Here is a 16,406-nt window from a genome sequence, read left to right on the forward strand (position 1 = left end):
TTGATGAGAACCCAATATACCGTTGCTTTGCACGTGCTAATGAGAAGATGCAATTTGAAGTTGGGTACATCACTACAGTATTAAATATTCTATACATGTGATGAACCCCATACATGAAATAATTTCCCCTCAAGCAGTAGTGATTGTCTTCAATACTCCAGCTGAAAGCTCAAAAATGCCTGGTTCTCTAATAATGTAATTGCGTCCATCAGAAGCCCTGAAATTTGCCAAGAAACTGAAAATATCAAAACTATTTACACAGATTAATCTAATCCAAAAACACCCCTTACACAGATGGAGGCAAGAATGAGAGAGCCTTAGAGGTGGTTCTCTCTCATGAAGGTGGATAGGGAAGCAGTTAATCGAAGAGGGAAACCTAGAATCAAACCTATCTAGCATGCATCCATCCATCAAACAAGATTCAACAGCATACATGCAAGTAAGAGAAGAGCTCAGGAGTATTCTATTGCAAGGGAAATTGCTTCGTCAGTGAGAGAACACATAGCACTCACCGATCCCAGTTGCCTTCACCATCTGTCAAGACAAACTCCATTCTGGCAGCTTTTACTTTGAATACCTACATGCAGGTGTACATACATCCATACTGAGATGTCGTAAATGGAGAGTAAGGGGCCGCATTTGCCATGGGTAACTGTGAGGCCCCCATCCTTTTACTACTATAGTTTTAACATGGATTGCACAAATTTCAACACCTTTAAGTGAACAACCAAAGTGCAACAGCATATGTTTTGCCCGGAGTGTGAATTGTGTCAACAGTCGCAAAATAGTGAAGTTACACAAGATTTTGAATCAATGTTATGCCAGGTGATCAGGGTAAAGAGGATGCCTCATATGCTCAGCTCATTGACACCTACAAGCTCATTGAGCTCATTGGTTCGCATGTGTTCCTCATGTGCGTGTGGGGCATTGTGCATGCGCGTGTGGATAAACATTGCATGCTTATTGAAGATTGCCAGCAGAAACGTGGAAAAACAGCATGACCATTCCCATGTTCACAGTCATGACCAAATGTAGCGATTTCTATCAAGACCAAAATCATACCTTCAATGGTTTTCCTTTTAAGTTGTTTCCCTCTTGCATAGGTACACCAGGAACTTCAGTCCACCTGTGTCCCCATAATCAATAATAAAAATATCAATAAACAAAAACTTAAGTCCATTCAAACGATGCTTTGCTCAGGCCGCATTAAAATTAAAGAGTCCAATAATTAAAACCTTCAGACTACTCCTTGGAGGCAGAAGAGCTCACCACCCTTCGACACCTCAGACCCACAATCAATCCTTCTCCCTACAGTTCCAAATTGATAGCAGTGGCTTTATGAAACCATGATGGTGATGATGATGGATGCAGGCATAGTATGACAGCAACCAGTTTGGGCCACAAGCAGCAAGCTCAAGCCGAGGAATGAAGGGTTTGGGCAGCACGGAAGACTTGAGGTAGAGCACGAAGAAGCTGAGAAGAAAGCTCCAGAGGAACAGCTTGGTACCTTTGAGAGACTGTTTGCCATCTTTAAGATGGCTCCTTGCCAGCACCTACCAGAACAGCAACAGGTTTGTACTGAGCGAGCGGCAAAGATTGGGCCTAAGAATGCAGGATTCAAGCCAAGCAAGCCAAAGCAGAACAGTGTTCTAAAGAAGCCACCAGCGTGGAAAGGAAAAGGACCATAACGTTTTAGGGCCATTCGCGAGTCCTAAGTGACGAAGGGACACAGGTCTAGGGATACACATGATAGATTAGGTTTTCAAGTCCAGCACATGCCTATGGAAGTGACAGGCTGGCACCAAGGGGAAAGCCATCACCAAAGCAGGCCCCACTAATCGTCCAAGGCATGGCCAATCACTAGGCAAGTGAAAGGGCCCAAAAGGGGGCCAAAACAGGAGAACTTAGCCCCTTTTGTGGGTCCTGCAGAACACTGACAGGCTGACCTGCTTGTTTGGAAGTGATAGAATCCTCAAAACATGGCTTGAAGCTTATCTCCAAATAAAAATGACTTTCACACCCATATACTTGACCATGTGATAGCTCAAAGAGCCAAACTTTGCAAAAAGAAAAAAACTTATAACCAAGTGCCCCAAAAAATTACATACCCAGCATTGCCAACACAGTAATGCACAAATGCTCTGCTCCAACTGCTCTCGTATAACAATGTTATAATCTTCTTGCCATGATCCCCTCCATCTGCCACAAACACCACAAAAAATTATATGGCATGTCAATAAGAATATAAACCCTCGTCCACACACCAGTTCTTATCAATGCTGCCTCAGTTCTTAGACAAGGATGCATGTGCTTCTAAGGGTTAGGGTTTAACAAAGTGCTGGCTATTTGTGAGCCATATTCAATGAAGGGACAAAGAAGGAGAATAAGAGATGCACATGGTACTTTAGGTACACATTTGTGAGGGATCTCCAAGTCTCTAAAGCAATTGACCTATGAAAATGATAGAATGGGAACAGGGGCAGCACTTATGGACAACTACGAAGAGCTAAACTCTGATTTGACATCATGTTTAAATCCAACCATAAGATTCACCGGATTAGCGATTTCAAGATGTACGGAATAGAGGCACAACATCAGAGAGATGACTCTCCTGCCTAGTTTTCCAAGATAAGCAAGCAATAATGCCACATCAGATGCATATGCCCTGTCTACTTAGGACCCACTAGGGCAAGGGTTTAACATCAAGTGCAGCCAATTGTAAGACCTATTGATAAAGCCACAGAACAATGAGAGTAGTGAGGACAGGTACATATACGGACTTAGTCCAGGTGTAGGGCTATGAAACGATTAGCAAGACCCAGACTCCTCTGGCCTCTGAGAGTATTGGGCTCGGAGCAAAATTGGCGAGTCCAGTCAACAAAAAAGCATCCATTCAGCATACCAGTTTGGACAAGTGGTATAGACAATCCCTGTCAGGCACCCAAAATGCAGCATGGGCACAGGCTAGCATTTTGGGCTGTTTGGCCTGTTATATCTTTGTGGGTTCTTGAACCGTAAATCACTTACAGCTCAAGGAGGTAGCACTAGATAGAGCTTTCAGACTTTTGCCTCGACACTTCTATCAAGAAAGCAAAACTTCGTAAGGAGAGGGCGCGGCTCCCCATTGGGACCCAAAATATGTATCACATGAGAGTGCATGTTTTGCCTTTATCTTGCTTTCTAAATGATCCAATACTGTGTGTATACAGACCAAGCAATAAGCAAGTAGACAGGGAAGACAAGTGCCTTCACCATTATAGTTAACACTCGATCCTTGTACATCACTCAACACTTCATCAGAAACAGTGTATTGAGCGAGCGCTCCACATTTCTGAGGACTCAGCAAGGGCGATGTCTTTGTTGAGGTAGCATCCATTCTTTCAAGCTCTTGTCTTATCAGCTGCCCCATGACTGCAAAAAAAGTTTCTAAGGAGGCTGCCCTCTTATCGGACAATTGGACCCCTTCATGTGAACCTGTTTCATGTCCACCAATATTTAAAACACTGACCTTAGGCTCTGATTCCAAGATGCTTCTACCAGAATCATTCATTAAATCCTTGAGGTGTTGCATACTGCTTTCTGTTACACTAAAGTGGGCATCTTTTGGCTCACTGTTTGAGCTCACTAGAGATTCTTTTGGTACTTCTGCTACTAAGGTCCGAACGTCATCCAACAAAGCCCGCCTTTGTGCCTCAGCAGCATCAGTCATTCTTTCAATGAGATCTGATCCTTTACCCTCCAGCAATGCCACCTGCTGTTCTGCTGCTACAATAAGAGCTTGTTCATGCTTTGGTCCTTCCTCCAAGATGGTCAGTCTGTTCTTCACATTTGCAAGCTCTGTCAGCACCTCCTGTACATTCAAATTCTCTTGTGTCTTTTCCAATAGGGAGAGTTTGGTCTTCACGTCAATAATGTCAGTCTGAAGCTCTTTTCTATATGTTTTCCATTCTTCTTGTAGCAGCCCAATATTTGCTTCGTTCTTCTGTAACTCAAGGCTAAGGGATCCAATATGATCCTGCGATTGCTTGACCTCTTTCTCAACTTCATTCAAAACCTTCTTCAGCCCATCAATCACCTCATCTGTCCTTGCTCTTCTGCCCACCTCGTTGGTCAACTCTTTGATTTGTTTGTCATGGCTCCAAAGGAAACCCTCCAATTGTCCAACCTTCTCCTGCCCTTCAACTATCAGCGCCTGCTCATGTTTTTGCTCTTCTTGCACAATACCCAGGGTGCCTTTGACACTTCCAAGATCCACTAGCACATTCTGTGTATCGAAACCTTCGTGTGCTTTTTCAATGAGAGAGAGTCTGTCTTTGAGACTCAAAATCACTGTCTGAAATTCCTGTTTGCTTCTCTGCTGCTCCTCCTGAAAGGCTGCCAGCACCATTTCTCTCTTCTCTAATTCACAGCCAAGGGATGTGACCTGGTTTTGCATCCTCTTCAATTCCTTTTCCACTTCATTGAGAGTCTTTCTAAGCGCACCATTCATCTCCTCTACTGTTAATCTTCTCATCATTTCTTTTGTCAGCTCATCAACCTGCTTTTCAATGATCGGAATGTGAGAGAGGTGAAAACATAGAGGCCTACAAATAAGCCCCAGATACAGTTCTTCAACAGCAGCAATTCCATAAAAAGAGTTTGGTTTTGCGCAACACATGGATTTAAACTTCCAAGTTCTTGAAACTGACCTTCTCTGAGAGTTTATGTTGTTCATCCATCAGCTTTTCTTTTACAACAACCAACGTAGCTTCTTTCTGTTGTACGTCTTCAGTAATCTGAGATAACTGGTCCCGTGCATCAAGTAAAGCCTTTTCAAACCTGCTTACCTGCAATTTGATAGAATGCACAAATTTAAGACAACCATTGATCAATCCACATCACAATCTTCAGGACATCCACATCTGTACTTAGAGAGTTTCTTTTTCCAAAAAGGAGTCTATCAAGTATAGCACAACATACAATAGAAGTCAAAAGTTTACTGAAGAATAAGAAAGACTCCTCGAAATATGTCACTACTCAAGGACCCAGCCAAGAATGTGATAATGTCAAATAATGCCAGCGGCAAAGAAAGAAAGAAAGAAAGAAAGATTGTATTAAGCGTCTACAAGGGACCCAAAGGCTTTATAAGACTAAGAATTAGTACATTGATCTATGAATGATTGGATGTTAGAAACATTTTTTAAAAAACATCTACCAAAGAAAACGGACCCACATACTACATGGACTCCAGAATGCAATGAAGAGATTCAAAGCTCCTCTCACATCGTCGAAGACTTTGTAGGATTTATCACTCGCATCTGCACTTCCAAGGAAATCCTCTTCATGAGTGATACCCTTTTATACAAAGAAGCCAAGAGCTGCCAGATCCCTCTAGCCAGCGTCATGTGTTTGATGTGATTGATCACTTGGGGTGTGCAATTAAGAAAGATGAAAGAACATAAACGGGCATTGACACGATCCCACAACTGTGCCTGAGTCAAAAAGAAAAAGTGTGCATGTGTCTGGATACAACTGTGAATCATCATGGATCGGTGGAGCCCATATACAAACAATATAAGGGGGGGTGGGGATGTGGATGGAGTGCTAAGGCAAGATGCATCTCTATATGCTGAAGGGGTAGTACAAGCATGCTATGCAGATCTATGTCTAACTCCATCCAGTGCCATAAGAGAGATATAAGATATCATACATCGCCGATGCTGAGGTTGTGAATGGCGTGAACATGTACCCTGAGTCTGAATGAAAGCGAGCTAGCCTCTCCTGTGTCTCCATCTGGTGTCTCATTCGGATAGCTGCTATCTCTCAGTGATGACGGAGTCGGGGTGCTCTATGTCCAATCTGTCTAGGTCTCCTAGCTCTCAATTCCTCTGCTCTCTGTGCGGTCACCCCACGTGGTACATCAGCTGGCACTGACATAGCTCTCTGGAAGAAATCTGTGAGCTGGGACTGTCTCCCACCCCTAGTGGGAGCGGGTGTCTGGAGGAGTCTCTCTCGAGAACTATGAAGCTCTAGTAGTAGTCTGCCAAGCTGTCGTTGGTCCGAGGCCTCCATCAACTGATGTAGTGAAGAGTGCTCCTCAAACAATCCTGCATATCTATCTCTGACCCCCTGGTGGGCTCTACATCTACATACAAAGTGATCCTCAGTCCCCACCTCCTCGCGGCACAATCTGCATATCCGCTCAGCTTTGGAAACCTGTGCCGCTCTCCCAGCCTCTATCTCTAGCTGATGTGATGAGACTCGTAGCCGTCCAATACCAACGCGAGAGCTGTGTGGCATGTATACATCCATGTACCGCGGTCGATATATAAACCCATCCCCTGAGATGCTCATATAGAGAAAACGCAGAAGTGTAGAGAGAGAGAAGCTTTATAAACTCTGCTATATACAATGAAGATCCGGTACAAAATGATACAACATGGTATGGGGGGCAAGGGTAGTATATATACCACCCTAGGCTGCTAGTCAGCCACAGCAAATAGGCCAACAGGAGCACTCGACTGGATCAATCCCAGTCGGCCAGCAAAAGGAGGAGTTGGCCAGCACATGATCAAGTCAACCAGAAGAAAATAGTTGGCCAGTGAATAGATCAAGTCGGCCAACAAAAGACAGTCCCCCACAACCATAAAAAATAGGGAAAAGACATGGAAAATGAGGAAAAATGGAAAATACTCCTAACTGGGTGGGCACACCCACAACAAAGGCCCTCACTGAGTAATATGGTACAAACAGGAGATGACTGCTAACACCTACTACCCTGTTGCCATTTTCCCCATCTCCAATAAACTGTGAGACATTTGAGGCCCCAACATACTCAATGGCCTCACTCCAAATATCAGCAAGTCTCTCTCCGATCGGAGTTGTCAATGGAACTCACTAAGTACGACCTACCCCATGAGTATGCAACGATGCCCTGAATGGAGCGAGACCTTGTGTTGCTCTAACCATCTCCAATGAGAGTGACCCCACGCTTCTGCCACCCCTCCCTGATAGTCTGCAATGCCAGCTCAATGGATGCCTTCTCATCCTGCAAAATCTTGGTCCTCAAAGCCTCAAAGCTTGGTGGCTCATAAGTGGGACCAAACCTTGCAATCTCCTAAACCATCTCCTTGTAATAAGGAGATCTTGTGGCATTGAAAGATATGCCACAACTATAAAAGAGACGAGCAACAGCCACATCTACCTGAGCCTTCCTACCTAGATGCCATGTAGCTGCAAGGCTCGCCTGCCTGCCAAATGGAACAGGAGCACTAGAAGGAACCGCAAAGGGCCCTACATGAGAAGCCCTCCAAGGAGTGGAAGAGAAAGGTCCACTTGGGAGGGCAAAAGGACGAAAGGACCAGATGTACGAGAGATCAGAGCAAAACAACACAGCATGAAATAGGTGAGTGAGTCTATATATAACGGTGGGTGAACTTATATACAAGAGCCCTCTGATGTGAGGTGACTTTGAGTAGAAGACCAGTGTGCAAAAGCAAAGACGATGTCGGAGCTGAAGCGCGGTTGGTGACGAAGACTCGCGTCGATGTGAGGCAAAGCACTCCAAGAGGTGGTCGGTGTTGAAGGCTCGTGTCGGTGGATGCAGAGGCACTCCGAGGTGGTAGTGGCAGCGGAAGATGAGGTGATGCTGGCAGCGGAAGATGAGGTGATGCTGGCAGCGGTGAGAAGGGTGTTGCGGTACCTGAGGTGGTAGATGAAGAACAGAGAGGGCTGCCGTCCCGAGTGGTGTAGTGGTGCAAGCTCTAGTGACAAGGGTGTTGCAAGCCCTGAAGGGTGCACGCTTTGGTGACAAGGGTGCTGCGCACCTGAAGGGTGCAAACTCTGGTGATAAGGGTACTGTGTACATGAAGGGTGGTGAAGAGCAAAGAGGGCTGCCGTCCCGAGTGGTGTCAATGATGAAGATAAGCATAGAATGGCCTGCCGTCCTGATGGTGTGCTGTAGCAGAGTGGGCTGCTGTCCCAAAGACTATTGATGATAAACGATGATGTCCTGTATAGTAGCAGAGAGTACTGATGATAAAACGATGATGTCCTGTACTGTAGCAGAGAGAGGGCTGCTGTCCCGATGGTGCCTGAGGAAAAACGCTGAAGTGTTCTATGTAGCAGAGGGGGCTGCTGTCCCATGAGCTGAAGATAAAACGCTGATATGCTCTACTGTAGCAGAGAGGGCTGTTGTCCCATGAATAGATATGTAACACTGATGTACTGAATGTAGCAGAGAGGGCTGATGTCCCACAGTGTGGCCTGTAGCAGAGAGTGGGCTGCTGTCCCAAGGTGTAGCCAGTAGTAAACGCTGAGGTGCTGTACTGTGATAAAGCAATGTGGTGTAGGGCCCAGCAGCAGCAGAAGCAGCAGCAGATGGTACCTGATATGTTATGATGTGGTACACGATGATGAATGATGAAATTAACCTATATATATTATGAGGGAGTGCTAGTTGGCCAGCCGACAGCAGCAACGACACAAAAATCCCAAATAAAACCAATAAAGCCCAGTAAATTCCCTTTTTGGGGCTGGACAAAATGCTGTTTTCACACACACCTCCTCCAAAGCCTGGTGAAGAAGAAACAACTCGTGCCATAGGTGTTAGTGGCCTCGAAGCTACGAATGCGGTAAGAGCTGCCTTCTTTGCATCTGAAATGAGAGGGCACAGGTTGATGCCGTGGTCTTTCTCTCCAATGAGATGGGCATGGACTCTATCTGCTCCTCTATTCTCTAGCTGCCACAATAGTGGCACTTCCGCTTCCTTGCTCCTCCCTTGTTGGAATAGTTGCTGCTGCTATCGGCCTCATCCCACCACTTCGAAGCCATGCTGCTTGGAGACGGAGGATGAAGAATGTGAGCTAGAGCCTAGAGGCTAAAGCATGGAGGATGAACAATGTGTGCACTGTGAGGCTTGAGGCTTGAGGCTTGAGCACAGAGGATGAAGATTCAAGAATGTGCTAGAGGAATCAAGATAGAGCGGGGAGGATGCAGGGACTCGGCCCTCGAAAGGATGGTGACAAGTGCTTACTGTAGGAGGCTAGGCCCTTGGCGGCTACTAGCTAGCCCTAGGTAGTAGGGCGTGAGGCTTAAGCCTCTCAGCCTTGAGGAGAATGGATTATGGGAGCGGGCCTGAACCTTGAGGGAGAGGCACAAAACATAGGCGGCATGCTCAAAACAGTCCCGCGCGGCAGTAAAGAAAGACATGAGAATTTTTTTTTTGAGGGCCCGAAACGGTCATTTTCTGTCCACACAGCACCCCCCGAAACAGCTCGCAGAAGGTTCGCGGAACGTTTCTGAACGTTTCACCTAGCGGTTCCACAAATGGGAACATTCCTGGGCGTTATGCACACGTTTCGGATTTTCCTCTTGCAGGGAACGTCGTTCCCACCTTCCAGAAGTGCAGAATGGCGATCTATGGTGACTTTGGACCATATACCACCTCAAAGAGAGTCTTCTTGGTCGATGCCTGCACCGTATCATTGAGGGCATGCTCCACCAATGGCAAGAACTCCCAAAGAGTTTGATGCTCCTGACAATAACACCGCAGCATTGTGATCATATTGTTCACGCTCGCCGTCTGTTTGGGGATGAGAGGTGGTACTGAAGTATAACTTTGTCCCCAAACCATAGAGCAAGGCCCTCCAAAAACCTCCAGTGAATTTTGGATCCCTCCTCTTCGGAAGTCCATGTAGGCGGAACACCTCCCGAATGAAAAGCCTAGCCACCTCCTAAGTATTCACATCTGACTTGCAAGGAATAAGGTGGGTCTACTTACTCAACCAATCAATAACTATAAGCATACAATCATTATGGAACCTTCGGCTCTTCTGCAATCCAACTACAAAGTCCATAGAAATGTCCTCCCATTGCAACTCTATAGAACTGGCAAGGGTGAAGCTTACCGACATCTCTCCTAGTGTCTTGCTTTGACTTCTGACGGACCTGGTAAAACCGTACATACTGATGAACATCTTGCTTCATGCAAGGCCAAAAGAAAAGATGAGATAACTTCTCCAATGTCGTGTCCTCGCCATGGTGATCTGAAATGGGAACATCATGTGCCTCCTATAGAAGCACTTGGCAAAAATCACTGTCCTTGACGACACAAAGTTGGTCCTAGTACCACCACCCATCCCGAATGGTGTATTCTAAAGCAATGCTATGTACGCATTTGCTCCAAGGTTGCTTGAACTCCGGGTCATCATCATACATCACCTTCATCGGCATGAAATAATCACTATGGCAACTCCATGGTGTACACCGGATGTGGCCTTCGCCTCAACACGTCGGCTACCACATTCTCCTTACCGGACAAATAATCAATCCGAAAGGTAAACTGAGAGAGAAAATGCAACCACCATAATAGGTAGGGAGACTGACAGTGTAAACAAATATCTAAGAGACTAGTGATCCGTACGGATCGGGAACTCCAAACCAACGAAATAGTGGTGCCACTTCCGAAGGGCGTGCACCACTGCAAGCAGCTCTTGGTCATATGTGGACTACTGCAACTCAGCACCATGGAGGTTTCGGCTCTCATATAGGTAATCGAGTGCCCATGCTGCTCTGCGACACTGCTCCAAGGCCACCTCCACTAGAGTCGTAGAAAACCGTGAAGGGCTCATCCAAATCTGATAACTGGAGAATGAGAGCAGCAAATGACATTATTATATATATATATATATATATATATATACCTCGATGAATCTAGGAAGATGCCCAAATTCACCTTATAAGAATGTGCAATTTATCACCTCATGGTAGTCATCCACAAAACAATATACCATCAACTCCATCATGCATAGTATGGACTGGATACTATGACATCCCCACTAATGTCATTAGTGCCCAGTAGTGGGTGTATTACTTGGTATCAATATATGCTCCCACGCACACACCCCCCACGTACACGCACATGCGCGCGCACACGTATAAGAGCATACATTCATACAAAGGTCTATGTACTGAGTTTCTGTCAAAGCTCTGGAGATACAAGGCAGCCTCAACCATAATGAAGCCTAGCACTAAGGATCATAACAAATAGAAAGAATTATTACAACAAAAAGGTACTTTGAGTTTCTAAAAACACGCCTGCTAAAATGAATGATCCTCCTTTGTTGCATCTGTCAGAGGATTGGTCTCCCTCCACAAAACGCCGATAAAAGACTGCAAGGCCAAGAAATCCATGAATCTCATGTACATTTTCTCGTATGGGCCACAAAACAATGGCCTCAATCTTCTCCAAATCCATCGATATTCCATCCTTGGAGATGACATATCCCAATAAAGAAATTTTGATCATGAAAAACTCTGTCTGTCAAGGGTGAAGCCGCAAATTATGGGCATCAATCAATTGCAAGGCTATCTCCAGATGCATACTCCCGTCCTTCTTGACCAAGAGGACAGGAACTCCAAATGGCGAGGAGCTTAGGCATACCAAGCCTTTGGCCAACATTTCTTCCGCCTGCTGCTAGAGCTCTATCATCTCCAAACAACTCATTTGGTATGGGGCACAAGAAGGGGTCTCTATACTAGGAATAAGATCAATGTAGTGGTCCTCGGGCCGTGTCAGAGGCAACACTTTAGGCAAATCGGCACTGAATAACTGACCATGCTCGTCCAATATGAGTTGTCTATTTGTCGTCAAATCCTCCAAGTCATCTGGCTGAATAGCCCAGACATATACCATACATGTATGACCGCCCTTGCGTACCACGCATTTCATCTAAAGGGCTTATATAACTAAAACATGGCCTATGTGAGATGGTAAGGACTCCCAAGTCACCTCTGAAGAGAGGTTCGAAGTATCCTAAAAAGTCAGCCTGTGCTCCTTGTGGTAGACCATGCCCGCATGATCATGCAACCATGGGTGGCCTAGAATAATATCTACCTAATCCAAAGGTGCAACCTTGAACGTGCAACATTTAGAAAACTCCCCAAAAGCCAAAGGGGCATCCTCCAAGGTCTCCGCTTCCCGAAACTAGATTGATTTCTTTTGCTTGCCTCTCATGGCGGTGACTAGGACGACGCCACTAGTGTCCGCCATCATAGGCAACTTCAACCACTCAACCACATTCTAATGATGTCCTCCAGGACTCCTCCATCAAAGAGTATGGCCACCGGAAGTCCATGAAGCATCCCTCGGCACATCACTGTATCATGCCAACCGAGGACCACTGAGATCCCCCCAAATCGGGTCAAGTGAAGAACAGTTGTGGTACAGGTGGGAGCGAGAGGGGGGGTAGATGGTGCCAGTGTCATAGATACGGCTGCAGCAAACGAACTAGCCTTCTCCTCGGACTTCTCCTTCCATTAGCAAGCAAATCAGTGAGTTGCGAAACCATGCCTAATAGTTAGTGATCAAGGACCGAGTGAGGGATTTCAGCCTTGTGCGATGAGCTAAGGGTTTGGTGGGGCAGGGAAGCACAATATACCCCCCAAATAACACAGGTGCAGTGAAGAGAACCCAAATATTCACTCTTCCCGGACCCGTGCCAGAAAAGAACTCCACCCCCCCCCCCCCCCACCCCAGAATGTCTGAAGTGCACCCAATTGCCTTTGCAACCCCTCCGCTGGATCTGATATGAGCACATATCATCTCCATACAAGAGTTAGGTATCACTGCTCAAGCAAGCCATGACCCTGTGCCTCCAAAGTGGTCCATAAAATCTGAAATCTCATCAATATAAAGCCCAAATAGAGTGGGAGAGAGTGGGCAGCCCTGTTTGACCCCAACAGTGCTGCATACCTCACCAAACATGCCCCAAGGGCTCGTACTTGACCAGCCACTGACTCATACAATGACATCACTCCCCATATCATCTCCTGGGGAAATTAAAACTCCTCTAAGCAAGCAAAAACAGCCGTGACCATGGAACTGGATCAAAGGCTATCCTGAAATTCACAGAAACAAGACTTGCTGCCTCCGTGCTCTCGCCTCCTCAATGATCGCCCAGAGGGTGAAAGTGTGATCTAATGTGGAGTAGTTCCTCCTGAAGCATGCCTGTCCTGTGGCTGCTCTCAATCAGTTTTCCTATGCCCGTGAGTTAACATGAACCTCCGAAGCTGCCCCATACAGTTTGGCCGATGTGTGACCAATCATGAGTCCGGCAGTTTCTCGGGCCCAAGGGGAAAGCCAAAATGGCCTATGAAAATAAAAAAGTGCACGCAACCTGTAAAACAGATGCCTAGAGCCTCATCATGATAACAAAACATGTTCTGATCAATTACATGGCAACGGAAACACAAACAACATAAATCCAGCTCTATGTTGCTGTCTCTAAGATGTGATGCTTTGACATGATTTTGTATGCACAAATATGCACACCCAAAAAAAACAAACAAACATCTCAATAAGAAGTGGGCATACAGTATTTTTCCAAACAAATTGATGGCATCATCGGTAAGTAGGATACCTACCACTTGCTCATGCAGTCGAATAGGGATAGCCCTTGCATTCTCCACTTCCATCTGTCTTACTTTGGCTTCTAGTTTCTCTATGTTGTATGCTGAGTCTGAAATCGATGATTGAGTAAACTGTTTGGCTTCCACCATCCTGTCAAGGTCAATGAACAGATCATATCATCCTTATAACATCAACAAATCAAAATGCCAGGTCAAAAAAAAAAATTACAAGGGAAACTTGGATCACCTATCCAAGCCAGTAACTGTAGGTTATCTCTAGGCATTACCAAAAACAAAAAATGCATTCTTAAATCCATGAGAATCTACTTACCACACTTCAGACTATTAACTCCATCATGCATACCATAGACTGCATACTTTCTACTTTTAACATCCCCCCTTCACATCATCACCACCCAACAGTAGGTGTGGGTGTATGTATGTACATATGTATATGTCCACGTAAGTACTCAATTCGTATATAAACCACTGAGCTAACTTTCAACACCTCTTTCGGTGACCTAGGGCACACCCATCCATGATATACGTTGGCAGAAAGGAGAATGGCAAGCGACTCACAAAGCTTGAAACCATCAACCAGGTGCATAATGCTATATCTACCTTAAGGTTCGACTCTTCATAGATAAACCACCATGCTTTATTCTTGCAGTTTCCTGAGGGTGAAGCCATGATGAGGATGACACCTTTGGAGCTAATGAGCATAGTGAGCTAAGTTTAGTCATTCAGCTAAATAAGAAGGACGCATGCTAGATTCATCGGTGCAGCTTGCTATTCACACATGCACCCGCAAGCACCCCACACCAGAAAATTATAGCAAGTCATGTCAAATTTTAGCGAATTTTGGCATATGCTGTCCTACAACTCCAGAGAAGTTTTAGCAAGCGTGCAGATTAACAGCAAGCCACTGAAAAACCTTACCGAGGAAAGAAATCTTTGCCTTCCAGCATTGCAGCATCCACTTCATTCTTTTCCTCTAAACTCCTCCTTCCCACAACACTTGGAACTTTCTTGTGTGTGACAAAAATAGCCCACGGTGTAAGTACTACAGTTGTGGCTTTGCACCATAACCAACAGAGTCTTTAAAAGCACGATGGACAAAATACACATCAAGATGACTGGCAAAGCCAATTGCAACAAAGATAAATACAATAGTGCATTTTTGGACCACCTGAAAGTTTGTAGTAGATGAATGTTCACTTTCTGGTATCTGCGTGATTTCTTGAATTGAGCATGGGATAGGCTGACAAACCTGCTTCTTAACAAGCTGTGGCAAGACAGTGGAGAAAATTAAAAGCAGGGTTTACAAAGTATCCTATCATCTTTTTAATTTGAATCATGGAGTACCAAAAAATGCTCATTTAACCTGCTCCATGACCCGACGTTCTATCTCTGCTCGGACTGCTGCAAGTTGAGATGAACCCTGAGAAGGCATCAAATTGTCAGAATGTTCAGCCTGACTTTTCACAGCAGAACTTTGCTTATCTGACATAAGAAGGTACCTCACTTGGCGGAGTTGACATGGCATACTTTGGTCCACTTAGAACTTCTATGGTGCTTTCACTCTTTAGCCCTTGTACAAGTTTGACCTCTATGGAATTAGCTCCCTCTCTGGAGAACAAGATGCCCTTATCTGCTGCCATGGATGGACTAGATTCATCTTCATCATTTGAGGCCCGTCCAACAAGCACTGGCCCTACTTCTGTGGCCAGTCTAACAATATTTTCTAAAGAATTGTGCTCTCTTTGGAGACCCTAGAGACAATGACAACATCCAGTAGAGATATCCGCATCTACATTAGATATGAAGATTGAGGCGTGAGTTGCTTTGTGAACACATCAATTTAGAAGCTCCCTCCTGGAGACGCAGCTTTCCAATTTGCAAGTACATTACGCATTTTGGAAGCACTATGTGGCACATACAGACGCATTTCAATGAGAAGTTACAAGGGTGCTTACTTTGAAAGTAGCCATAAGCTGAGCGGAGACTCGACTGCCACTGACGCGAGTGACTTTCTCTGCACTCTGCTTTAGCAGGTCCACGCGTTTGAGCAGGTGGTCGACTCGGTTCCTCATATCAGGGCCAATGCCGAAGTTCCCAGAGGAGTCTGCCAAGGTCTTGAGCTGCTCGCAGTTACTCAAGAGAATGGCCATGTCCTGTACTACATCCTCTTCTTCGTTTTGCCTGCTGCTGCTGCTGCCTCCTCCTGCTGCTGAGCTCCAACTACTGCTTAGCTTTGCCACAATGGCCTTCCTAGACATGAAGCGCTCTCCGGTGAGGGCAGAGTAGAAGGGGGTACTCGCCAGAGCCGGAAACGCAAAGCTTGGCAGCGATGATTGCTCGGAAAACCCGGTGTGGTAACTGGAAAAGTAATCGGAACGAGGCTCCAACGCAGCAGCGAGATGATGATGAACGTCCATTCTGTGCTGTGCGTGTCTCTCTCTCGAAGTGTGCGTGTGCGTGTAAGTTGTGGCGTTGTGCGTGTGAGAGAGAAAGAGAGATCACGCATTCCTACCCCAACTGCACAAGGTCACGTGTGCCATTTGTTCATCACAAACTAATAGGTGCCCCGCCAATGGCTTTTTCTTTTTTTTTTGGAACAGTAAATATATAATATATAATATTAATTAAGGCACCCCTTTACAAAAAGTTCTCCTACACTTTTTCTCTTAGATGCGAGAGGATTCCTTATAGATACCAAGATCTTCCAAATTAAAATTAAGTAACTTGTATTTGAGGTCCCAAACAAAAGCAGGCTGACCTGAAGATAAATGATAACCTAACTGCATACATGCAATCATCATGGCTTCAGAAGTGCATCCCTTGGGAGACTGCTTGCTAGGCGGTGTCTTGTGATGGGACACAGTTGTCCCACATACATGACAACCCTTCTAGAAGAATGAGTCCCACATCTCAGTAGCCTCCAAAACCTGCCCTCTTACCTAGATCTTTACAGTCGGCAGTCTTGTTTCGAGAGGGTTTTCAATGAAGGCCACAAA

At 45.5% G+C, this 16,406-nt stretch overlaps 1 protein-coding gene across 4 annotated transcripts; it reads right to left on the reverse strand.

The window, feature by feature from the left end:
• On the reverse strand, positions 1-15,942 carry LOC147612252 (uncharacterized). Of its 4 annotated transcripts, XM_086784132.1 has the most exons (13): positions 15,366-15,941; positions 14,910-15,161; positions 14,774-14,830; positions 14,579-14,674; positions 14,329-14,417; positions 13,405-13,540; positions 4,689-4,826; positions 3,574-4,537; positions 3,253-3,474; positions 2,109-2,199; positions 1,063-1,126; positions 513-577; positions 1-217 (listed from the first exon to the last, which is right to left on the reverse strand). In XM_086784132.1, exons 1-13 carry the CDS (start codon positions 15,825-15,827, stop codon positions 130-132), a joined length of 2,724 nt encoding a protein of 907 aa, XP_086640258.1. In that variant the 5' UTR covers positions 15,828-15,941; the 3' UTR covers positions 1-129. The 4 variants fall into 4 exon arrangements, with proteins under 4 accessions (XP_086640258.1, XP_086640256.1, XP_086640257.1 ...); XM_086784130.1 differs by having other exon boundaries at positions 3,253-4,537; positions 15,366-15,942; XM_086784131.1 differs by having other exon boundaries at positions 3,253-4,537; positions 14,660-14,674; positions 15,366-15,936.
• Positions 15,943-16,406: the final 464 nt, after the last annotated feature.

Source organism: Cibotium barometz, chromosome 46 (assembly GCF_041138505.1).
Source record: "Cibotium barometz isolate CiBa-2024 chromosome 46, ASM4113850v1, whole genome shotgun sequence".
In the NCBI taxonomy this organism is placed as follows: domain Eukaryota; kingdom Viridiplantae; phylum Streptophyta; class Polypodiopsida; order Cyatheales; family Cibotiaceae; genus Cibotium; species Cibotium barometz.

Excerpts from the sequence above, each read along its gene's own strand:
- LOC147612252 (XM_086784130.1), bottom strand. The coding sequence starts at position 15,827 with ATGGACGTTCATCATCATCTCGCTGCTGCGTTGGAGCCTCGTTCCGAT. Across the intron at positions 15,162-15,365 it reads AGCTTATGGCTACTTTCAAA|GGTCTCCAAAGAGAGCACAA; the intron begins GTAAGCACCCTT and ends CATTGTCTCTAG. Across the intron at positions 14,418-14,578 it reads CATCTACTACAAACTTTCAG|AAAGTTCCAAGTGTTGTGGG; the intron begins GTGGTCCAAAAA and ends GTCACACACAAG.